Here is a 26,772-nt window from a genome sequence, read left to right on the forward strand (position 1 = left end):
CTGTACCATCCTTACCCAATTGGCCTACACATGACTCCAGTCACACATGTTCCCTTCCTAAAAGCACTGTGGGTGTACCTACACAACATGGACTGCAGCAGTTCAAGAAAGTGGCTCACAGCCACTTTCTCAAGGGCAGTTAGGAATGGGCAACAAATGCTGGCTTTGCCAATGGCATTCACATCCCTTGAAAGAATAATTAAAACATTATATGGCTAACTTGATGTTACCCACTCCATCCTGCTCCTTGGTCACTGTCTGAGGCTGAACCTGACTGCTTTCAACTTCAGCGATCACTTTGACACTGAGCTATGCTTCAGACTCTTATTCTCTCCATCACCAGGACTACCTGCTTCCACTTCTAATATTGCCTGTCTCTACTTGCTGTCTCAGCTCATCTGCTTGAAATCCTCAAACGTTCCTTTGCCATCTCCAGATTCCATAATTCTGATGCCCTCCAGACCAGCTTCCCAGATTCCCCACCCTCCATGAACATAAGTTTATCCAAAGCTCTGCCGATATCTTCGCTTTCACCAACTCCCATTCATCCATCACTCCTGTGCTCACTGACCTACAAATGCTATAAGCCTGGCAACATCTAGATTTTAAAATGATCTTCTTTGTGTTCAACTCCTACAGGACCTCACCCCTCCCTATCTCTGTAACCTCCTCCAGCCCTAACAATCCTTTGAGATCTCTGACCTCCAATCCTAGCCTCTTACGGGTCCCTGATTTTAATTATTCCACTATTCGTGACCATATCGTCAACTGCTTAGATCTTATCCTCTGGAATTTGATCCTTAAATCTCCACCTCTCTACCCTCTTTCCTCCTTTGACTCACTCCTGTGGTGAAACCGAAACTCACCTTCTTTAGTTCGTAGCTCGGGAGCTCCAGCTCTGACGATCCTCGGGCCTCCTGTGCATACAAAGGCTAGGAAATGGCCGCACATATGCTATTCGGTGGTTTTGCGTTCTTTTGGCCGATGGCCGGACCTGAGCACTCGCATGGAAGATGGTGTGAAAACGCAGGTCAGATGACCTGATATCAAGTCCCATCAATCTTGTTGGTATTCCAGGGAGCAGGACACAGGAGGGGGATAGGGAGAAGGCCCCAAACCAGGGAGAGGCCCCAAAAGGTAGTTTCAAATAAGAGATAAAGACAGAGGACAGAATTAGGTCCCTTAAGTGAAGTTAAAAGAAAGGAACCGAGTAATAGGCTCTGAATTCAAGAAAGAGCTACAGGGAGCAGACTTTAAGCGAAGTGGGCAGGAGAGGAGCCCTGAAGACCCGAGAAGGCAGCTGAAGGTTGGTGACTCTGTGCTGCAGGATGTTGGGGCAAAGGTACGCCTTTGGAGCAACGGTCGTCTGCTTGGCACGGCCGAAGATCTGAAATTGTGCTTAGAAGATGAAGCTCGAGTGTACTTGGAGATCCAAGGGGAAGGAATCTCGGAAGGTGAGATTGAAACCCTGTGAGGTGGGTCATTGATGAAGCTATCCGTGTGGGAGCAATGTTCGGAGCGAATTCATTGGAACATAGGAGCAGGACAAGGCCATCAAGCCTGCTCTGCCATTCAATATGATCACGGTTGATCATCCACTTCAATGTATTTTTCCCACACTATCTCCATATCCCTTATGTCATTGGTATTTAGAACTGTCGATCTCTGCTTTAAGCATACTCAATGACTGAGCTTCCACAGCCCTCAGGGCTAGAGAACTCCAAAGATTCACAACCCTCTGATTGAAAGTATTTCTCCTCATCTCGGTCCTAAGTGGCTTCCCCCTTATTTTGAAATTGGATCTGGACCCCTCAGCCGGGGGAACATCTTACCTGCATCTACCCTGGTTATCCCTTTAAGTATTTTGTATGTTTCAATACGATCGCCTCTCATTCTCTGACACTCTAGAGAATATAGGCCCATTTTTCCCAATCTCTCTTCATAGGCTAGTCCTGCCACCCTGTGAACAAGTCTGGTTAACCTTCATTACATTCCCTCAATAGAAATAATATCCTTTCTAAGGTAAGGGGACCAAAACTGCACAAAGTACTCCAGGTGCAGATTAACCAAGCTTCTATACAATTGAAGCAAGACTTCACTATGCCTTTATTCAAATCCTCTTGCGATAAAGGCTAACATACTATTAGCCTTTCTAATTGCTTGCTGCACCTGTATGGCACCTTTCAGTGACTTATTGATGAGGTCACCCAGTCCCTTTGTACATCTACACTTTCTAATGTCTTATCATTTAATAAATATCCTGTACATTTGTTCCTCCTACCAAAGTGGATAACCTCAAGTTTTTTCACATTATATCCCATCTGCCATGCTCTTAGCCAGTCACTAAATCTGTCCAAATCCCCTTGAAGTTGCTTTGCATCTTCCTCACAACACACACTACTACCTAGCTTTGTGTCATCCATGAACTTGGAACTATTATGTTTGACCCCACATCCAAGTCATTGATATATATTATGAACAGCTGGGGCCCAAGTACTGATTCTTGCAGTACCCTACTAGTCACAGTGTGCCAGCATTAGAATGACGAAATATTAGAGGAAATTAACATAGAAAGGAGGCACTAGCGGGTTTAACGGCCTTAAAAGTGATTAGATCTGCAGGCCCGGATGAGATGTATCCCAGGCTGTTGAGGGAGGCAAGGGAAGAGATATCAGGGGCTCTGGCAGTAATTTTCAAATCCTCTCTGGCCACAGGTGAGGTGCCAGAAGACTGGAGGACTGCTAAAGTCCTGTTATTAAAAAAGGGAGGAAGGGATAGACCAGGAAATTACAGGCCAGTCAGCCTAACCTTGGCGGTGGAGAAGTGGGGTTCCACAGGGCTAGGTGCTGGGTCCCTTGCTGCTTGTGGTGTACATAAATGATTTGGACTTAACTGTAGGGGGTACGATCAACATGACATGAAAATTGGTTGGGTGGTAAATAGCGAGGAGGATAGCCAAAAATTGAAGGAGATTATCAATGGACTGGTCAGGTGGGCAGACCAGCGGCAAATGGCATTCAACCCAGAAAAGTGTGAGGTAATGCACTAGGAGAGGGTTAATGAGGCAAGGAATTTACACTATGAATGGTAGGACCCTGGAAAGTACTGAAGTTCAGAGAGGCTTTGGTGTGCATATCCACAGATCCCTGAAGGTAGCAGGGCAGGTAGATAAGGTGGTTAAAAAGGCATATGGGATACTTGCCTTTCTTAGCCGAGGCATAGAAAACAAGAGCAGGGAGGTAATGCTGGAACTGTATAAAATGCTGGTTAGGCCACAACTGGAGTACTGCGTGCAGTTCTGGTCACCACATTATAGGAAGGATGTGACTGCACTGGAGAGGGTGCAGAGGAGATTCACCAGGATGCTGCCTGGGCTGGAGGGTCTGAGCTATGAGGAAAGGTTGGATAGACTGAGCTTGTTTTCTGTGGCGCAACGAAGGCTGAGAGGGGACCTGATAGAGGTGTATAATATCATGAAGGGCATAAATAGGGTGGAAAGGAAGGCACTTTTTCCATTAGTAGAGGGCTCAATAACCATGGGGCATAGATTTAAGGTATGAGGTAGAAGACTAAGAGGGGAGTTGAGAAATGTTTTCACTCAGAGGTGGTGGAAGTCTGGAATTCTCTGCCTGAAAGGGTGTTTGAATCAGAAACTCTCGTAACATTTAAGAAGTATTTAGATATTCACTTGTGTTGTCGTAGCCTCCCGGGCTATGGGCCAAGCACTGGAAAATGGGGTTAGTGTAGTCAGATCTTTGTTGACCAGTGTGGACTCGATGGGCTGAATGGCACCCTTCTGTGCTGTAACCGTCTGAGTCTGAGACCCATTTATTCCTCCTCTGTTTTCTGTCTGTTAACCAATCTTTAATCCATGCTGGCCTATTACCTCCTATCCCATGTGCTTTAATTTTGCTAACCAACTCTAAGGCATGATTTTCAGATGTGGAGATTGGAAACCCTTGTGAAAAAGACAAAGTTTCAGAGATTGGCTGACTCTCAATGTGACAAGTGTCTGGCTGGGTTATTGAGAGATCCATGGAATCTGTTTTGGTCGCATTTGTCATCAGTTCTGCAATGTGGCGTGTTTGACCACAGATCACCTGCTAATTCACACGTACCTCATACTTAGCCTGAATGTTAGAGTATAAAATAGATATTATAAATTGTTTTGTTTTTCTGATCTTGTATAGTAAAGTTTATTTTTGTTTATTCAAAACCCATGAAATTTTGTGTTATTATTCATTTAGTAAGTGTCTTGAATATCTACCTTTATCTATTTTAAACAAAACATGGTTGGTCCCCAACTGGATCTCCCCCCCCCCATGTCCTTTGGTCTGGCCAAGGATCATAACACTCCTTAAAACTCCTTGGATAAACACAGAAAGTTTGCTTGAGTTAATAATTCAAGGTTTTCTCTTTGAATGGAAGGTTTTGGACAACAAGTTGCATGTCAAAATGACTTCATGAAGAGCAGAGCAAATTCTGTGTCCCTGTCCAATATATTGAACACCTCTGCACTTCACTGCTTTCTTTTTCCATGATAATAATTGATGTCTTTGGGTAATCTACTGCGTACCATAAGACTTCACCTTTTTTTTTGACATAGTAAAGTAATAAATGCAGGGAAAAAATTACAGGCTACTACCAAACTTCATAATTTATTTTTTATTCATTCACGGAATGTGGGCTTCACTGGTTGGGGCAGCATTTATTGCCCATCCCTAGTTGCCCTTGGGAAGGTGGTGGTGAACTGCCTTCTTGAACTGCTGCAGTCCCTGTGGTGTAGTTATGCCCACAATGCTATTAGGAAAGGAGTTCCAGGATTTTGACCCAGCGACAGTGAAGGAACGACGATATATTCCCAAGTCAGGATGGTGAGTTACTTGGAGGGGAACCTCCAGGTGGTGGTGTTGCCATGTGTCTGCTACTGTTGTCCTTCTAGTGGTAGTGGTCGTGGGTTTGGAAGATGCTGTCTAAGGAGCCTTGATGAATTCCTGCAGCGCATCTTGTAGATGGTACACACTGCTGCTACTGTGCATCGGTGGTGGAGAGAGTGAATGTTTGTGTATGTGGTGCCAATCAAGCAGGCTGCTTTGTCCTGGACGGTGTCCAGCTTCAGTGTTGTGGGAGCTGCATTCATCCAGGCAAGTGGGGAGTATTCCATCACAGTCCTGACTTGTACCTTGTAGATGGTAGACAGACTTTGGGGAGTCAGGAGGTGAATTACTTGTTGCACGATTCCTAGCCTCTGTCCTGCTCTTGTAGCATGAAATTACTAATTTTCACTCGTATGGCTTTATATTATTGTTTCAGAGAAGTATGTGACTGTACTTGCATTGTCTTTGTGTTATGTTTTAACTGGTCCCGCATTGATCAAGTATCTTGGTTGAGATTTTAAAAATCATTATCTTGTGCTTTTGGGTAAATTCATTGAGAGCAGCAAATTCAAAAGTCAATGAATTAATCTATTTAAGAATCTGCTTGAACCATTTCAAAATCTCATGTCCCTGTTGCCTATTTTATCTTTGACATTTTCCATAAAATTATATAAATTACTGATATACAGTGCAGAAACAGCACATCCAGCCCAAACAGTCATGGCGGCATTTAAACTTCATTCAAGCCTCCTCCAGCCTTCCTGATTTTAATTTCTTCAACATAGCCCTCTATTTCCTTCTCCTTCATACTTGTGTAGCTGTGCCTTAACTTCTGAGCTCCCCAGGGTCGGTTTGGGAGATACCCCAAACTATTTGCCTTAATTACGTTTAAGCGATCTAGAAGTAGCAGTGCTGTATAAGTGTCTTAAATATTTAGAGGTCAATGATGCACGTATTTTGGTGAAAAATATTTTGAATTACTATTTTTTTTTGTTCCTGCTGTCATCAACTGTCTTGGAGTTGCTGAAGTTGCTGGTGTGGGGGAGCTGAAGCAACATCAATAGAGGGACTCTTACTAACCCTGTGATTCAACCATGTGTGTTCTTCTACCTCCCTCATCCTGTCAGGCTCCTGCTGGGAGTCAGTAAAGCATGAAATGACCAATATTCACTCGTATGGCTTTATATTATTGTTTCATAGAAGTATGTGACTGTATTTGCATTGTCTCTCTGTTATGTTTTAACTGGTGCCGCATTGATCAAGTACCTTGTTTGAGATTTTCAAAATCACTATCTTGTGCTTTTGTGTAAATTTATTGAGAGCAGGCAATTCAAAAGTCAATACATTACTTTAATTATAAGCTCACAATTGGAAAGGCTCTTCTAAATGAATTACATATCCAATCGATATATCGATATGTTCAATAAGTGTCCATATTCTAACCCACAACAAGCCCCAGTCACCCATCATCCCTGTTCTCGCTGAGCTATATTGGCTCCCAGACCACCAATGCGTCTTGATTTTAAAATACTCATGCTTGTGTTCAAATCCTTCTGTGGCCTCACACTTCCCTATCTCCTTCAATCCTATAATCTTCAGAGAGTTCTGTGTTCTTCTAACTCTGCCCTCTGCCCGGCTTCCATCACCCACCCATGCTCTCTAAACCTTTGTCTCCCCATTGGTCTTCTCTGTTAAAATGTTCCTTAAAGCTACCTCTTTGATCAAGTTTTTGGTTACCTGTCTGAATATCTCATCCTTTGATTTGGTGTCAGTTTTACTATGTTAAAGGCATTATTTAAATGAAAGTGGTTGATGCAGGTACTATCAAATATGTAGATTTAAAAACAAATCTGTTAATTTGCTAGCTTGTTTGGAGGTTCAGACGTACTAAACTGAAGGAGCAAAGCTCATGTATTCGTTGAATGTTATTTGATCCAAACTAGTCTTGAAATATTGAGAAGTACCGTACACAGTTTTCAGTGGTTACTTTAAATGTTCAAATCCTAGTGAAGGGAATCATATGTCAACTTTTGGTTTGTGTATCAAATGTGGAAGAGGTCGTTTCATACTCCAACTTCACAATAGCCATGATATAAGTGGTGGGAAACGAAACAGATTTTCCTGTTCTGCTGAATTGCATCTAAATTTTTAAAGTTAATAAAGTGTGGGCTGTTCTTTAACATTAACCATTTGTATGTTGGTTAACAGAACACTGTTGTGCAAATGAGTAAACACTGGGAGTGATCTGATTTATCCAAGTTTGAGAGCAGTGTGTTTGTTGGCTACAATCATTGTAAAGCAGATTTAGATGTTGAAACAATACCAGTTTTATGTAAAGTTGACATTTATTCTGTGGTATTCAGGAATTTCATCCTGCAGTTTGATAGGGAGTATGTGAGTGCTTTCTAACTCTTGCAGAATTAGTATGCATGATATTCTAACAAAGTCCATTATAAAATGAAGAGCTCAGCAAATTTCTTGTGGGGTCAAGAAAAAACATTGGGCTAAAGTTTGCAGAGACCTAGTGGCGAGTTTAATACGCGCACTTATTAGTGTGTAACTATTTGTGGTGAGGAAGAGGAACCCCATGAATTGTGAATAGCACAAATTGTCAGATGATTTGCGTAGCTCAGCCATATGCTCTGTGAAAACGGCAACCTTTTGGCAATTTCCCTTGAGTCTCAAGAAATTTCTGCATTTACGCTGTTAAAGCAAATCAAGTGCACTGTAGAAATTTGAAAAAATGATGTTACAACAGTTTTAATGATGGAATACCTGTTCCTGCAATACGACTCAAACTCTGCAGCCTTGGAAAGAAACAGTTGAAACTGTCGGTTGTTATTCCTGCAGGTAGTAAATTGTTATTACAAGTTTTTAAATGTTTAAATTACTTTTTTCTTTCTATGTCTTTCTGCCTCTTTTTCTCTCTCCAAATCCAACCCTACTTTCCCTTTCTATCTTTCTTTCAGTACCAGATATCACTTTAATTCACTCTATTTCCTTCTCTGTCATTCCTGTTGCTTTTTCTCATTTTAAATCTGATAGGTTAAGGCAAACTGTTGGTTCCATCATTCATCAAGGTCCCAGATGGCCCTTTGTCTTTACTGCATGGTTATTTGCTCACACTTCCAGCACAAGGATTTTCCAGCTGAATGTTTAAGGAGACCTAACAAAACAGACATTGATGCTCCTGCAAATTCTGGGCCATTATTTCTGAATAATTAATCTGAGACTATTAGCCGAATCTAAGTATCTGACCAAAGGATTGTATGATCTGAAATTTGGTTACTTGTTTAAGAATCTATTTTTGGTGGACTTGAATTACCCAAATATCTAAGGAGTAAAATTATAGAATTTTTTTTATTCATTCACGGGATGTGGGCTTTGTGCTGGGCCAGCATTTATTGTCCATCCCTAGTTGCCCTTGAGAAGGTGGTGGTGAACTGCTGCCTTGAACTGCTGCAGTCCATGTGGTGTAGTTATGCCCACAGTGCTGTCAGGAAAGGAGTTCCAGAATTTTGACCCAGCAGCAGGGAAGGAATGGCGATATATTTCCAAGTCAGGATGGTGAAAGGTTTGGAGGGGAACTTGCAGGTGGTGGTGTTCCCATCTATCTGCTGCCCTTATCCTTCTAGGTGGAAGTGGTCGTGGGTTTGGAAGGTGCTGTCTAAGGAACCTTGATGAATTCCTGCAGTGCATCTTCTAGATGGTACACACTGCAGCTACTGTGTGTCAGTGGTAGAGGGAGTGAATGTTTGTGGATGTAGTGTTAATCAAGCGGCTGCTTTGTCCTGGACGGTGTCAAGCTTCTTAAGTGTTGTGGGAGCTGCATTCATCCAGGCGAGTGGAGAATATTCCATCACACTCCTGACTTGTGCCTTGTAGATGGTGGACAGGCTTTGGGGAGTCAGGAGAAGAGTTACTTGTCACACTATTCCTAGCCTCTGACCTGCTCCTGTAGCTACAGTGTTTATATGGCTAGTCCAATTCAGCTTCTGGTCACTGGTAACCCCCAGGATGTTGATTTTTTTTTTACATTTTAAAATAACTTTTTTGTAACTGACATCAGCTACAACATCAAGTGACAAAGGAAATGTTTAACATTGCAGTAAAGACTGGTTCTGAGAGACACGGCTGGAATGTTGATCTCCAGAGAGACAGCTCAAGGGGAGAGACAGTGGAGTATTAAGGTTTGAGCTTTTGGTTTCTTGGTCAGGCTGTAGACACTCCTTCACTCCCGCTTCTTGAAGTTCTTGATGTGAGCCAGAAACCAGGCTGCAGGGATCAGAATCACAGCTGACAATACACTGAATCCAGTCACCGACTCTGCGGTGCCAATCTCCCGGGCGGAGTCGGGCCTACTGGCCGAGCAGAGCCGATAGGCCGAGAATCCCACTGAGCACAGTGGACATGGGTTGATAGTGGAGCATTCAGTGATGGTAATGCCATTGAACATCAAGGGGCTATGGTTGGATTCTCTCTTGTTGGACTCTCTCTTGTTGGAGATGGTCATTACTTGACGCTTGTGTGGCACGAATGGTACTTGCCATTTGTCAGCCCAAGCCTGGATATTGTCCAGGTCTTGCCGCATTTGGACATGGGCTGCTTCATTATCGGAGGAGTCATGAATGGCGCTGAATCTTGTGCAATCATCAGCGAACATTCCCACTTCTGACCTTATGATGGAAGGAAGGTCATTGATGAAGCAGCTGAAGATGGTTGGGCCTAGGACATTACTCTGAGAAACTCCTGCAGTGATGCCCTGGAGCTGAGATGATTGACCTCCAACAACACAATCATCTCCCTTTGTGCTAGGTATGACTCCAAAGAGCAGAGACTCCAGTTTTGCTTGGGCTCTTTGATGCCAAACTCGGTCAAATGCTGCCTTGATGTCAAGAGTAGTCATTCTCACCTCACCTCGGGAGTTTAGCTCTTTTGTCCATGTTTGAGCCAAGTAAATTTGAGGGAGGGGAATTCAAACCCACTTCATAATATTACTGCTGAGAGAATTTTCTAATTTGATAATTTAGTCGAGAAATGTTTTTTATGTTAAGAAATACTCAGTCGATGGCTGAGTCCTGTAGCAAGACAACTGTTAGTTGATCAGCAGAGCTCTTTGAGACGATTTAAGTGACCGTAAAGTATGCACTTTACTTATTCTAACACCAGATGGTGTTATAGCCCTGCACAGAAACCGATAAGGTTAGTTATATTCAGATCAAAACCATGTTTAACATAATTTTAAAACCCCAAAACTGGTGGTGTTAATTGTCCCTTTTTTTAACCATAGGTTATGGTGTGTTTTATGCTGAAAATTGCTGTTATAATCTCAGTTAAGAATTTGAATGTGCATGTACCACTTTAGCATCATTGTGACTACATTTATGCTGGTATAAAAACTCGTATAATTACTCTCTTTTAAAAAATTGTATTTAAAAATAATATTGTTACACATAAAACAGAGCGATATATATTTTGTGTACATGGTAAATTTTATTTAAAACCGTATTGGTATATGGGATAGGTGTGATTAATTAAAGGACAGTAGAATTCTTGGGCATCTGGCTTGTAGTTTAAATTTGCTGCAATGCAATTTAATTGACAACGATCCCAGAATTGAGTGTCATTTGTGCTGATGGCATTTTAGTTGGTAGTATGTTTAGGCATTTTGACATGTTAGCAATTATATTTGAGATTCAAAAGCCTGGGGTCTTGTTCTGTTCTCTTTGAAAGTTTATTATTAATCATCTGTAATTTACCCTATTAAACTTTCAACCCACCCCTTTTTCCCTCAATAGTATATTTTGAATATTGTTGAAACGAGAGTCACGGTGTCAAAACTTTTCAACTTGCACTCATCAGGTTTTCAAAATCATGAGGGACCTGGTCAGAGTATATAGAGAGAAACTGTTCCCATTTGTGGAAGGATCGAGAGCTAGAGGGCACCAATTTATGGTGACTGACAAAAGAAGCAGCAGTGACATGAAGAAAATCATTTTTACACAGCCTCCCCACATATGGGGAGGCATTGGCGTAGAAGTATTGCCACTGGACTGGTAATCCAGAGACCTAAGGTAAAGTTCTGGGAACACGGGTTTGAATCCTACCACGGCATATGGTCTAATTTGAATTCAAATAAATATCAGGAATTAAAAGTCTCATGATGACCATGAAACCATTGTCGATTGTCATAAAAACCCACCTGGTTCACTAGTGTCGTTTAGGGAAGGAAATCTGCTGACCTCACCTAGTCTGGCCTACATGTGATTCAAGGTCCACAGTAATGTAGTTGACTCTTTTTAAAAAAAAAAAATGGTCTCTGAACAAGGGAAATTAGGGATGGGCAATAACACCCCACGAATGAACATTTTTGCACAGCGACTGGTTAAGATCTAGAATTCACTGCCTGAGAGTGTGATGGCAGCAGATTTATTCATGACTTTGAAAGAGATTTGGATAATAATAGATTTGGGACTAGGTGAGTGGCGCTTGTACAGAGCGGCACAGGCATGACAAGCCGAAGGCCTCCTGTGCTGTAATCATTCTACGAATCAATAATATTTTACGTCAACACCTGTATCAGATTATGGTTTTCTATTTTGAAAGGGCTTGATTGTTATAAATATATACTGCTGTAAAAAATAAACTGGTTTTGTAGTTCATAAACTAGCTTTGTACTTCAGATTTGGACCATAGAAAAGCTACAGAAAGTGCAGAAAGAGGCTATTCAGCCCATAGTGTCTGCACTGGCCAAATAGAGAAAAAGGAACTAGCCGCTCATTTTAATCCCACTCTTTAGAAGCTGGTCCATAGTCTTGCAGGTTACAGCACTTCAGATGCAGATCCAGGTGCCTTTTAAATGAATTGAGTGTTTCAGCCTCAACCACTAACTTAGGCAGTGATTTCCAGATGCCCACCATCCTTTGGGTGAAAAAGTTTTTCCTCATGTCCCCTCTCTACCAATCATCTTAAATCTATACCCCCTGGTAATTGACCCTACAGTCAGGGGAAACAAGTCTTTCCTGTCAATAGATAAAAACAAAAAAACTGCAGATACTGGAAATCCAAAACAAAAATAGAATTACCTGGAAAAACTCAGCAGGTCTGGCAGCATCGGCGGAGAAGAAAAGAGTTGACGTTTCGAGTCCTCATGACCCTTCAACAGAACGTCTGTTGAAGGGTCATGAAGACTCGAAACGTCAATTCTTTTCTTCTCTGCCAATGCTGCCACACCTGCTGAGTTTTTCCAGGTAATTCTGTCTTTCCTGTCAACCTTATCCAGGCCCGTATAATTTTGTACACCGCAATTAAATCACCCCTTAGCCACCTCTGTTCTAAGGAAAACAGCCCTAGCCTATCCAATCTCTCCTTATAGCTGCAGTTTTCGAGCCCTGGCAGCACTCTTGTAAATCTCCTCTGCACACTCTCTCTCCAGAGCAGTTATGCCCTTCCTATAATGTGACCAGAACTATACACAAAACTTCAGCTGTGGCCTAACCAGCGTTTTATACAGTTCATCATTACATCCCTGCTTTCATATTCGATACCTCGCCCAATAAAGGAAAGCGTTGCATATGCTTTGTTGATCACCTTGCTCATCTGTTCTACCACCTTCAAGGACCTTTGGACGTGCATTTCAAGGTGTCTCACTTCCTCAACCTGCCTCAATAACTTTCCCTTTATTGAGTATTACTTTGCTTTGCTTGCCCTCCCCAAATGCATTACCTCACACTTTTCCAGATTGAATTCCATTTGCCACTTCTCCGTCCACTCAACCAAACCATTGATATCATTCTGGAGTCGACAGCTATCCTCTTCACTGTCAACTACATGGCCAATTTTTGTGTCATCGGCAAATTTCCCAATCATGCCTCCTGCATTTAAGTCTAAATCATTAATATATGCGACAAACAGCAAGGGCCCCAGCAATGTTCCCTGTAGAACACCACTGGAAACGGTTTCCCATTTGCAAAAACACCCTTCGACCACTCCTCTTTGTTGGTATAAGGAAATGCTGAATGTAGCTTGGAGTGACAGTTTGTTTTTAACAAGACCGTTACATGCTAAAATTAGAATTCAAAGTTAGGTTTATTGTGTGTTTAGTTTGTTGGCAACACTGCATTAACAGATAATGTGAACTCACTGGCTGAGGCAGCCACCTTAAGCATTCACTCCCTCCACTGACGCACAGTGGCAGCAGCCTGAAAGCGTAGCAACTCACCAAGGCTCCTTTGACAGCGCCTTCCAAACCCACGACCTGGACCATCCTAGAAGGACAAGGGCAGCAGATGCATGGGAACAGCACCACCTGCAAGTTCCCCTATAAGACACACACCATCCTAACTTGGAACTATCATTGCTGTTACTGGACCAAAATCCTGGAAATCCCTTCCAGACAACATCACATGGACTGCAGCAGTTCAAGAAGGCGCAATTCTCCAGGGTAATTGGGAATGGGCAACAAATGCTGACCTTGCCAGCAATGTGCATATCCTAGGGGAAAAAAGTCATCCTGTTTCTTATCTTTGACCAATAATACGCTGATGAACATTGCTGATCTCTGAGACTTTATAATCCCTAAAAGGGAACTAGATAAATATTTGAAGAATAAAAATTCAAAAGGATTTATGGAAAGATTAACTTTTTTAGGAAACCAGAGCATAGCCACAGTGGGCCAAGTTGCTGCTTCAGTACTTTAAAATTCCTTGTGAGGAATACTCATCCAGTGGAGTTTGAAATGCATTCATTTTAGGTTTCTCGTACAATTGCATTCATTGGAGCTATCACTTTTCTTATAGGTGTAGATTTAAATATCTTAATTATCATTGACTGTTGAAATTTTCCACTAAGCTTGCAGAATTTAGAATAGCGGGCTTTCTAATCATTAAACTGACAATTATCAATGTATTTGCAACCTTTTAATTATTGCTGATTTATATGAAGTTTATATTAGTCTAATTCTCTTCTTGAAAAGTGCATTAATATTGTATCAATTCAGTCGTTGTTGGAAATCTTTTGCTAGCCTGGGGATCCAAGAAGCATTCTCTCTGGAATACAAGTTATACAATGTATTAAAGTATAATTTCTACAGTAGTATAATAGGACAATTCTGTAAAATACAGATGTTCTATGGAATGACTTATTTTGAAGACCCCCCTGTATCTTGTGCTCTTATTGACTTGTTGCACCAGAAGCAGTGTGCTGCAGATGCTTCTCTATCCTCCACCACAACAGCTTGGTCAGTGTATGCCCAGTGGGCTTAGTGCCCTGTTTATTTCAAGCCATGCATCCAGAGGCGAAAATGGGAGAACATGAGGCTGGATCAGAAGACTTAAGGGCATTTGAGGAAGAAGAGGTTGCCACAATGCGGTAGAGCATGGTAGCCGGAGGTGTTCAAAGATGTGGTCCTAGAGTTTAATATGTTCAGGAACAAGGAAGTAACTTAGACCACCACGGATAGATAGATACGGATAGATAGGTGAGCAAGAATCTGCGACTGTACATGGACACCTGCATTTTAGGCAAGGTAAAGTTTGTAGACGATAAGTCATTGTGTTAGTTGAATCTATGGGTCACAAAGGCATAGAGAATAAGGTTTTAATGGTGGAGGAGCTGTGATATTGGCGGAGACAGGTGATGTGCAGATCAAAGTAGGAGATGTTGACAATGAATGCATGGATATTGGCTTTGAAACCTTATGGTTCATTCTGCTGATGCGGATATTGCTACCAGTGTTCATTGCACATTCTTAACTTTGTGCATTTCGTCATACAGGCCAGGAAGATTTTTCATGGTCTATTTCAACCACAGCAAGTAGCCAGGAAGGAAAATGCAATCAGTGACACAGGAAAAAGTTTATGGCAGGAGCCAAAATAATGATGTTGATTTTACCAGCCTTCGAGGAAACTGTCATTCCTCCAAAATCAGCTGTCAGACAGCCAACCTGACAGAAAAGAGGTAGTTGAGGTTAAGAGATAGTGGTGAGATAGAACTGGGTGTTGACAGCATTAATATGAAGACTGGTCTTGTGCCTGTGGGTGGTACCATGGGCGAACATGCTGTCAATAAGAAAATAGGTAGGACCCAGGATATGTGGCTTGGAGACTCTGGAGGTTTGAGGCAGGAAGAGAAGCTGTTGCTGATGGAACAAAAAAGATCCTGTGACAAACTGCTCCATCTATGGTACACAAATGGATGTAAATTGCAGATCATGGGAATTGTAAATCTGTTCCTGGAAACTGTTTTCTTCTTTGAGCACAAAGTTTGGAGAGAACCCAAACTGTAACACTCACCTGTGACTGTGTTTTCGGCCACCTTCCCTAATTCTATTCAACTTCTGTCCATTGTCTCTCCTGCAGTAATGCACCTTGTAATATTTTGTTAATGTAAGGTGATATAAAAGTATGTTTAAAAAAAAATGTATATAGATGAGCTATTAGAGGGGTTAAAAGTGTGTCAGTGTTTGTTCCTGTATATTATGGGGGCGGCGAAATTCCGAGTGGCTCAATGTGCAATGCAGCATCTAGGCTAACGATTCACTTTGCATCCCAGGAAGGTTTCATTATATAGGTCCTTAGGCTGTGCCATGTTAACAGTGAGGCACAGTGTGCTAATAACTTCTGCTTCAAAGTATCTGATTAGTTTCCAGTCATTCATTGAAGGCACAAACCCAGCTCATTTAGGAAGTGGAACTTCTCTGCCAATGCAGCAGGAGACACAATTCAGAATGCATTGCGTATTAGGAATTGTAGGCATTCCACCCTTGAACCTGAATGTACCAACCTGCTTAGTGCTGGCACTGAGAGCCAAAAGTAGAAGAGTGTTCCATTGCCCAGCAAACATTTTAGAGCAATTTTACCTTTTGAAACAACGGATATCCATTATATAATTAAGCTACTCAAGCTGTACATAGCTGTGTTTATTCTTTGTTGATATTTTGATCATTGTACATTGACCTGTTTCACCAATAACAGTGGTTTGCTCTGATACTCTTTTTAACAAAATAAATGAGAATATTTCCTTTTTTTCCCTTTTGTTAGAACATGGACACTCTGTGGGACACCAGAATATCTTGCACCAGAAGTTATACAGAGTAAAGGCCATGGGAGAGCTGTGGACTGGTGGGCATTAGGTGTGCTGATGTTTGAAATGCTTTCAGGGTAAGTGTTTTTGGAGATTTTTCAGTTATTCCCTCAAATTCATAATGTTGCAAAGACTTGTAATTGCTGTTGTTTGACAATGCTAAATCTTGGGGTTACCTAAAAAAGCACTTCATTTTTGGAAATAAAACTGTCACTTGATAGTACAGAACTTGAATATTGCTGAAAAGAAAGATATATTGCCAATGCTTTTTGTCCTGCACCCATCAGGACAAACACAAGGATGCCAAATTTCAAACCATCACAACAATTTATTCTACAGGAGAAAAAGATGATTTTTGGTTTACAAATCGATCCTGATTGACCAAGGTGTTGCCGTGGAGAAAGCAAAAAGGGGCTATAGGCTCCCCAAGCTCCCGAGTAATTCAAAATAGGTGCAACCTTTGAACATATTCCTTCTGTCTACAGAGAATAGGCCCCTGTGTATGAATGTATGTCACTTCTAACAACGTAAATGATCCACGTTCAGCAAGTATTTCCCAATTGCAGAATCACATCTAACAGACATTTTGTTTTGGGTTTTGCAAGTGCGGGCTAGTTGAGTACAATCTGCACTGTTACAGCTATTATAAATAGCCAAATTAACATTGTGTTTGATTCGATCAGCCATTCACTGGAACGCACAGCCTATGTACCCGACATCGCACCAGCGAAATTCAAACATGCCATTGCTCAATTGTGTGTTAGGTAGAATGTCTTTTTAGACTGAAGCAGGCAACCTATTGGAAAATACTATGCAATTGAGCAACATTGCATATGAATTTCAGTGCCAGTGTGATGCCAGGTACATAGGTCATATGCCCAAACAATTGGCTCATTGAATGAAACTGCATGTTCCCTCAGTTGTTTGTAATAGGAAGAGCACAGACTACTTATCAGCCTGTGCTTGCAAAATGCCAAACAAAACGTCCACTGGTGGCTGTGATTCTGCGATTGGACAGCACTTGCTGAGCCATCCTGAGTTTGCTAATAGCTACACTAACAACCAATTTAAGATAATCAGCCAAGATCGTAATGTGGCTCATTTACGCTCGCTAGGAGCAACATACATTCATATGCAGGGATTTGTTCCCTGCAAATAAAAAGCATGTATTCAAGCCCTGTATCTATTTTGAATTACTCTGGAGCTTAGAGTTGCTCATTGCTTTCTCCATGGCAGTGCCTCGGCCAATCAGTGAGTACCCTTTTCTCCTGTAGTTGGCATTCTTGCGTTTGTCCTTGATGAGTGTAAGACAATAAGCTTCTCTCCTTTCAGCAATGAATAAAACTAAATTGATTATTGAGGTTAGGAATCAGGCAAAACGTTAGCAGTGTTATTTCTATGCTTTGAAAAAACTACTATACCCCTACTCCAGAAAGCTGAACTTTGCACAATACTTGACAAATGACCTGTTAAGTGGAATGGGCAGTGAGCCACTGTCTAAGACCCTTAATGAGCTTCCCCAATGGCTTGTTAAATGTGAGCAACATCCGGTGTGGTGCTGAATCACAAAGGTTAGACTTAACTCTGCGTCTTTGCTGACTTACCCTGGACTAATAGTCTCATGGCAGTATAGTTTTGGTGCACTAGGTTAGGGGAAGGAAACACTGACCAGAGTTCCTCACTTGATCGCTATCCAGTAACTCTTGCTAAAAATTAAGCAGGTGAGAATGTTGGATGAGGATAAAATTTGGCTCAAATAGAATTTGGTACTTGGTTAACCTTGAATTTGGGACCCTTGATAATGGATATGAGGATCCCAATCATTTTGATTGATAATCAAAATTGCTATAGACATTTCTAAGCACATATATATCTTGGAAATAAATGATTTAAAGTTATATGACAAAGCTTGGCCGTAATGAAAAATAAAATGTTGTTGGCAACGCTGTATGGTAAAACAGCAAGCCAGCCATGTACAAAGCCATTTTACAATTGAGGATTTTTTTATACATTTGGGCACTTTCAGACATTAAGTCAAACACCTTTGATTGTGTTGGCATTGATATAGTTTGGTATACTATGTAAAAATTTGTTTGATAATGCCCGCATGAAGTGTCTTGGGTTTTTTTGTACTGTTAAAGGCACTATATAAATCTATGTGGATGCTATTGAGATAATTTACAATCCTACAAACAATAATAAATATTCCTGAAAAGTTAATCAGCCATAGAATCCTTGAGCATTTTTCACATAGTAGAAACACGTTATGATTAAATGACTATGTTTTAAAATAAAAAAAACGATATTTCAAGAAGGCAGCTCACCACCACCTTCTTGAGGGCATTTAGGAATGGGCAATAAATGCTGGCCTAGACAGCGATGCCTACATCCCGTGAATTAATTTTTTAAAAAAAATCAGTGTATGAGAGTTTAATAAGAAAGCAATAAGGTTTCTGAAGGTCTTTTTTTATGAATTCCCCCCTCCTCCTCTACGACCCTCTTCAAAACTTCATCTGTTTGTTCAGTAAAATGTACATTTGCCAGGAAACTTTCCAGAATCAAGTCATAAAAATGTGTTATGGATTGCAAAGCTAAATGTAGGGTGTTTATGGCCTGTAAGTTCTTTGGAAAACGTTTGGCAGCAGGTGTACCAATTGGAGGATGCAAATTACTATTGTTTGGAACATACAATTGTTTATTCCTATAAAAGCTGGTGACTTTCAGAATAGTTTACAAAAAATTGCTTGGATTGCTGCACATCCGCTTTCAGTTGGAATGTGCATGAGTGTATGGCTTACTGTCTAGAGTTTACAACTTATCCCTGAATTTTAGAAAAAAGGCACTTTGTAGTTTTTTGTTATACTTGGGTTGCCAACATAATTCTCTAAACTATTGCACTGGTGAATCTGCTAAGTCACTGCAAGTGTCGAGTTAGCTTTTAGGATGTGGGTATCATAGGCTAGCAATTATTGGCAATCCCTTGTTGCCCTGAAAAAGTAACTGTGTGGCTTTCTAAGTAACTTTGGAGGGCAGGTAAGAATCAAACAGCTATGTGTGGAACTGGAAAGATAAATAGGTAGACTGGCTAAGGACAGAATGTTTCCTTCCATAAAGGACATGACAAATCATTTGAGTTTTTTGTAACTTTTACTGATGCCAGCTTCTCATTGGTATATTTCTTAAACTGAATTCAAATTCTCAAGCTGTAATGGTTCGCCTTGAACTCATGTTCACTGGATTATTAGTTCAGCAAAGTAATACCGACACCACCATAAACTCTCTTTGGTGAAAATGAACTTGCGCACATTCGCAAGAGAAGAAGCTTATAACACAAATGAAATTGTTTGGAAAAAATGCCTGCCTCCTCAGCTAGAAGTTTTAAAAAACAAATCCCATGGCACTATTGGAAAAAAGAGCAGGGAAGTTATCCCTCGTGTCCTGGCCTATATTTATCCCTCGACCAATATCGCTCAAACAGATGATCTGCTCATTATCATGTTACTGTTTGTGGGACCTTCATTTCATAGTCATAGAGCTGTTATGGTGCAGAAGGGGACCATTGACCCACGCTGGTTCTCTGTGGAAAAATCAGAACAGTACCATTCTCCTCTCTATCCCCCTGGTCCTGTAAGTTTATTTCCCTCTAATGTCCATTTAATTTCCTTTTGAATTCCTACATTTCAAAAGTACTTTGCTGTTTATAAGTTGCTTCAGGATGTACCAAGGTGATGAAGAGTTCTTTCTATATTCTCTGTTTCCATCTTGCTAGATCATCATTTTCAAGATTTTCCTGTCTGTATTTTTCCATCTTGTTTCCCTCTATTCAGTTTTATGTCCTTCATTCTCTTTCCCCTGCCAAGCATTCTTTACACATAACCAGTTCATTGTCTTGTTTACTGTTGAATGTTTCCACAGTTGGATTCAGTTGTGACCATTTTAACATCCTTTTTGAGAATATTTGTTCTGGTTTATAAACATTCAGTTTCAACTGGGTAATCCATGTACTGCTCTATTTTAGTTTAATGGCAAGTTAATTATTTTGATGTGTCTCATGATATTGACCTGAAAATTTGCAGTTTTTCAGTTAAAATAACATATCAGTCCTTAGCTGTTAGTCTTTGGCATAACTGAGGATGATTTCAGCTGTCTGTTATGCAAATATACCAAGTAGCAGCACCGTAATGCTATGAAAAGGTTAATAACACTTGTTTGGGGATATTTAGGACCAGTTAAATTTTGGTACATCTGTTCATTTTTTCCCCTACTCATTATGTTTTGAAATTTTAGAATTTTGCATTTGGTTTCAATGTCTTCATGTACTTAGTAAACCACCCCTCATAGTGTATCAATATCATTTGGTTTGTCAGCTCTCTCCCCTCTAAAGATGGCACTGATATGCTGGGTACACTAGCTGGTATTGGCAGCCTTTGGTGCCTTGCCTACGTGATCATTTTTCATGGATGAGCATGGACAACATGTTAGAAGCGTTTTTGTTGCAACAGACCCATGGATCCTTATGCAGCATTGATGAACGCATGCATTCAGGCAAGAGTTACTAGAAAACAATGAGTGACGAATTTAAATTCCCCCCCCCCCCACCACCGCCCCTCACCCTTTTTATTCATTCATGGAATGTCATCACTGCCAAAGCTAACTGCTATTTCCTATTGTAATACAACTGAGTGACTATTTTGGTAGCAAGCTAGACAAGTGTTACACTTTTAGAATTGGAATGTGCAAGACTTCAGTTTACTTGATATCAATATTGAACATTGTTTATTTCATTGGCCTTTGGGCCTAAAGTCCAGGCAAATACCAAAAAACACTAATTGTAAAGTTGCTGAACTTCTGACCTTCAAGAAGATTTTTTGAATCGTATATAACAAGATGTGGTTGAGTGGTAAAGAATCATGTCGTATAAAATAATTACAGATTTTTACAAATGACAGAGCTCTGAATAATTTCTTAAACGCCATACCATAAATAACAGGTATAATAAATAGCCATTTCTAGTAATTAGGGAAAGAAATATGTTGGATTTAGATATACAGCCTTCTAGCCCTGGGGAATAGCTATTGATGACCAACCAGTTAGATGTACGTGCTTTCCCCAGAATTAAGTGTTCTGGTGCAGATTTCATGCTATGTGTGCTCGGTTTTGATTTGTTAATAAAAGCTTTGACATTTCCTTGATTTCACTGCTATGAAAATTCTGGTCAGAAGATAATTCTTCTTTCAAACCTCCAAAGACTGAAGCTGATCCTTATTGCTTTCTCATTTCAGCAATAATTCTGCAATTTTCATTTAAAACAAATGTACGATGAGTACAGGTTACATGGCGTAAATTGGTTCACATTGAAACCTAGGACAATGTACCTGCTATAAAGTTTTGCTGTAATTTAACATGATGTGCTTAATTTTGCATGAATACTTCCAAAGCTGTTTTGTTTTAAGGTGAGAAACGTCAGGGTTAAGAAATCAATATTTCCCATATTTTGCATAAAGTTTATTCATGAGTCACTCCCAGGTCAAGTGTAATGGAAAGGCATGTGCATTTTAAAGTCCACAATGCTTTGTTCCCAAGATGGTGGAAGGACTGAGAACCAGCAGACTCCGATATAAAGTGATTGTTAAAAGAAGCAAAGACGACATGAGGAGAAACTTTTTTACGCAGCAAGTGTTTAGGGTCTGGAATGCACTGTCTATGTGGTTGAGGCAGATTCGATTGTGGCTTTCAAAAGGGAATTGGATTATTATCTGAAGAGGAAATGTTTGCAGGGCTACAGGGAAAAGGCAGGGGAGTGGCACGAGATGAATTGCTCTTGTAAAGAGCAATGGGCCGAATGGCCTCCCCCTATACTGTAACCATTCTATGATTCTAAGGTGTACCTTTGACTCTAATCTCAATTTGACCTTGATTTCTGAAGAATGTTTAAACAGCATGAGTGAGGCATTTTCATGTCTTAATCCACATTTCCTTACAACTTTTGTGAATGAGATTCTGAAGTTGTGCAGATTTATTGGCATTTTGTTCTGTGGCCTTTCAATCCAGTGTTTAGTGCCAGATTTCCCAAACATATTTCAGTCTGTCAACTTGCAACTGGCACAGAGACGGGGAGAAGAGACTTTATTTCCAAGTAGCCATGATTAAAAGATCATGTTTTCACTAAATTGCCAATAACCAGTACTGGAAGTAGTGATAAATTTTCATAAAACAGTTAACTGTTTCATAAATTTGCTTTGCTATTCGATGGGGAAGGAAACTGGGTAAAGTGTCAAACAGGGTATTGATTCGCAATCGCTCTGTTGTACTGTTGCTGAAGACCCCTTGGCATTTATCAGATAACATAATTTGCTTTGAGTTTTCTTTCAATCCATTCATTTTGTGTGATATCTTTTACAGCTACCCACCATTTTTTGATGACAACCCTTTTGGTATTTACCAAAAGATTCTTGCTGGAAAGCTGGACTTCCCAAGACACCTCGATTTCTATGTGAAGTAAGTTTAATTAAACCCTTCAATGATTGGGATATTACAAAATAATTATCAGTCAGGCTATTCGTAGATTGTCCATCCAAAAAAGAATCTTGTTATAGCATGCAGTTGTTAACTAACTTTGGATTTTCACTTCTAGTATTCTGAGTGGAAGTTTATTCCTTGTATTGATTACTCTATATGTCAAGGACAACATCCTCACCTCAATTCTGTTTGCTGTTTACAACTTTGAATCTGTTTTCCCTTGTTCTGTTCTTACAATTTAACTTGCAGATCTTGAGATCTTGCTGGAAAAATGACTGTTTTTTGCTGTTATTGTTATGCAAATCCGCATTTTACTCACATTTATGCTCACCTTTGCTGGTTCCTCAAACCTTTCAGTTGTCTGTATTTGGCCTTCTGTAAGCCGCCACCCCCCCCCCCCCCCCCCCCCCCCCCCCCCCCCAACTTCCTGAAACACTCATTCATGCCTTTGTCACCTCCACAGTCAACTGTTCAATGCTCTCCTTGCCTTGTGAATATCAGCTGAGTACAATTTTATTGCCTGTATTCTATCTTGCACCAAGCCCCGAGCATCACCTTTGCTGACTCCCAGTTCAGTAATACTCCAACTTAAAATTCTCATCTTTCTGCTTTAATCCTTTGCCCCTCCCCATTTGATTGTCCCTGGCCCTAATTTGTTTGTTTACTCGTCAGGCGGAATTTTTGCAGGGCGGGTGGAGGAGGGGAGGGGCCGCAACCTCTTGCTCCGCCAGACCCCACCCCCGTTGCAAGAGTTGGTTGGCAGCCGATACATGGAAAAAAAGACCACCCATGGCTATGACATGCTACGGGCAGGCTAATCAAGCTGACAATCAGACGTCTGTCCCTCAGTGGGACCTTCAAGAGCTGCTGGCCAATCTGAACTGAGTAGCGGGCGCTGCTGTTGCAGGCCCAGGAGGAAGGCAGCCCTGGCCTCCGAACCTAAGGATGTTGGGGGTCTTGGACTGGGAAGGATCGAGCAGCTCAGCGTGGGTGGGAGGGGGAGAATTGAAGTTCAGGGAAGAGCAAAGGGCACCCCCCCTTTCCTTTACAGAAATGTAAAAAAAAAAACAGCCTACGCACTCCCGCCCGCCTCTTCAAGCCCACCATATTATAGTGTGGACAACATACTATAAAGGCCAGTTGGCTTGTTAACCAGCTCAATCAAGAGAGGATTCGGGTTCTGTTATTAGAGACAGGCATGCCTGCACTATTTAAGATTGAGATTGCATATTGAGTATTTTTGCCATCAGTTCAGTGCAGAAGTATGGCTCCTTTCTTGCGGTGTACTCTTTATCTGCTACAGATCTTATTGCTCATTCTCTGCTTATATTTTTTATTGTGAGTTGATCAAGTAGAGTGGGAAGATGATGTGTAGGCATGTTGAATAATAATCTCAAAGGGAGCTTTGTATCTGAGGAAATGCAATCTGTTTAAAACAGCAGATCAAACCAGGTGTCCATGTTGTAACATAGCATACAAAACCAGCTAGGTAGTCATTCATTTAGGTGAGATTGAGAACTTTTGAGATTGCAGTTCAATAAGTCCAAATGTGTCTGGACAGGCTGCTATGCTGTTGTAAGCGACAGCAAATCCATAGTACAATGTTGATGACTGTTTGGCAGAAATTTAATTTTATTAATGGAGGGGAAGGCGTCTTGTGAAAAATGTTGGCGCAGTAAAAGATTGGAACAGATGTTTTTTTAAGCAATTTTGGAGCGCATCTGGCCTGGCTTGCATATGACATGGGAAACACTTCAAATTTGTTGTCTCATTAGTAGGAAATCCGAAAGTTTTTGATTCATGTCTTGTAGCTGGATTTTTGACTAAAATATTTGAACAACTCCGTCATTTCTTTGAACAGTACCAAATTCTTAAAATTTAAAATCCTGGTTAATTGTTGCACTGACAACTCACTAATGAAACAAAACTGTACAATGCTATGGTACAGCATTAAAATAAGGAAAATTCAGCTATTCAACCTACTTTGATTCATTCATCCAAAGTGACACTGAAGTCTATTATCTTTCTATTGCAGTTTCTATTTGTTTCTAAATGCTTTCAGGGTTTTCACCTCCAGCACTTAATCTGGGAGCCCATTCCGTGTGTCACAGTCTGTGTGAAGAAAAGCTTCCTGATATTAGTCCTAAGTTTGCCTTTTACTGATTTAAACCTCTGAACTTTGTTGTACTCTCATGTAATTATTTTACGTTTCTGGATTTGTCTTTTCAACACTGTGTAACCTTGTGCAGCTATCCTTTGTTTAGCACTCCATGTGTTCTAAAATGCAGCATGCTAAACAAAAATCACTCTCCCATAAGAAACCATGTAGTAAGGGTAGGTTATGTTCCTGACCTATGATTGTTACATTAAAATACTGTTGACTGCCTTGAACCTAACTGGCCCAAAAATCATCTTAAAAACTTGCAAACTCTTAATAACTTAACTCCAGCTTGTTACTTCCTGTTTACTGCTTCCCTCTCCTGACCCTCTCACTCATCCCTTCCTTCCTCCCATCCTCTTGCTCGCCGCTTCCTCCTCCCCACCCTCTTGCTGCTTCCTTCTCTTCACCCTCCCATTCGCCACTTCCCTCTTGCCACCCTCTCGCTCGCCACTTCACTCTCCCCATCCTCTCGTTCGCCGCTTGGCTGATGATCTTGTGTTTCGATTTCCACGTTCCCATCTAACCCCAGTAACCTTTGATTCCCTTGCCTAAAATATTCAACGACCCCCTGCCTCTACCACCTTCTGAGGCAGAGAATTCCAAAGTTGCACAACTCTGAGAGAAAATGTTCTCCTTGTTTCTGTCCTAAAAGGGCAATCCCTAATTTTAAAACAGTGACCCCTAGTTCTGGACTCACCCACAAAAGGAAACATACTTTTGATGTCCACCTTGCCAAGGTCGTTGAGAAAAGGGTAAGGAGGAGTTGGGGGAGTTACATGGGAGGGTTGGGGAGAGAAATAGCAAGCAGGGGTTTCGAGAAGTTAAGCAGCGAGCAGGGGGTTGGGAAGACTGGGGGTTGGGGAGAGAAGCAGGAGCGTCGGGAAGAGAAGTGGTGGGGCAAGGGAGGGAAGCTACAAGCAGGGGTTTTGGGGAGAAAGGCATTGAGCAGGGGTGTCAGAGGGAAGCTATGAACGGGGTGTTGGGGAGTTAAGCAGTAAGGGGAATGTTGGGGTGAGGAGCGGGCAGGAAAAGAAGCAGAAGGGTCAGTGAAGCGGTGGTTTGTTTATACACAATTGAACAGAAACTGCTAAAATGAAAATGGAGCTATTGAAATGAAAATGGCACTATTGGGGAACGTCCCGAATTATAAACCGTGCTACAATGAAAACACTGAATGTGCTTTAAATGGGAATACTTTTATAAGATCATCTCTCAGATACCACATATCAGTGGTGAAAAGCCCAAGTTTCTCCAGTCTTTTCTATTTACAAGAAAGTATCTTGTGGGAAGGATATAAAAGATATTTCAATGAAAAGAAGCTTAAAAGAAAAAACTTTAAAATGGCTGAAGCGGAGAAAGTTTTGGGTATAGAAAAACACCATGGTGGGTACTGATAATTAGGACTGTAGTTGCCCTGTATGAGAAATCCATTTCGAAGACTGCTGCCTTGTATAAAACCATAGGTATTCACTATGCCTTTGGAAAATATGGCCCTCTTGTGACTTTGTCAAATTCTGATTGCTACTTGTGTTGAATAAGAAGCACTTCAGGCAAGAAAATGTTATATGCTATTGTTCATAAATGCAGCTTGAAGTATTGCATTCTTAATTGTTGCAACAAAAAAAGTTGAAGATTTTATTTTTGGCCTCATTTACAAAGCTTGATCAAGGCTGGTGTATCCAACCCAGATAGAGATTTAAATTTAAGTAGAATCCACCTACCTTTCTCCCCCATTTCCACTTAGAAGAAGTGTTAAATATCTAACATGGAAAAAATATTCAGTGGCTCCAAAGACTTGCATACCTATCTTGTGAATCATATCTTATTTGCTAGTGTTTATGTAATAAATCTTTTCAGTGGACATTTTAGGTGCCCTTAAGCTGAACTCCTCCAGGTGTGAGTTTGAAACAAGTACCCTAAGTTTGGGCTGCTGAGGCTTAATGGAACAATTCTTCAGCCAGACACTTAAATTGTAACAACTCACCATAACTGCCATGACAGCTATCGCAATGCCTTTAAGATTTAACTATTAAACAGTTAATGTAAGATGATGAATATTTAGCTGAGGATCTAGTTTAATACAGGATGTCACCAAAGCTGAGGAAGAGCAAGAGGAAGGGTGCAGTGATTAGG

At 40.9% G+C, this 26,772-nt stretch overlaps 1 protein-coding gene across 1 annotated transcript in view; it reads left to right on the forward strand.

Annotated features, from left to right (window-relative positions):
• The window catches only part of prkx (protein kinase X-linked), a 128,079-nt gene that overhangs the window by 57,298 nt on the left and 44,009 nt on the right, over window positions 1–26,772 (forward strand). The window contains exons 4-5 of the mRNA XM_041199379.1: window positions 15,917–16,036; window positions 22,362–22,457. Coding sequence (XP_041055313.1) covers window positions 15,917–16,036; window positions 22,362–22,457 — 216 coding nt within the window. The remainder of the gene's footprint in view (window positions 1–15,916; window positions 16,037–22,361; window positions 22,458–26,772) is intronic.

This window comes from Carcharodon carcharias, chromosome 11 (genome assembly GCF_017639515.1).
Source record: "Carcharodon carcharias isolate sCarCar2 chromosome 11, sCarCar2.pri, whole genome shotgun sequence".
NCBI lineage: Eukaryota > Metazoa > Chordata > Chondrichthyes > Lamniformes > Lamnidae > Carcharodon > Carcharodon carcharias.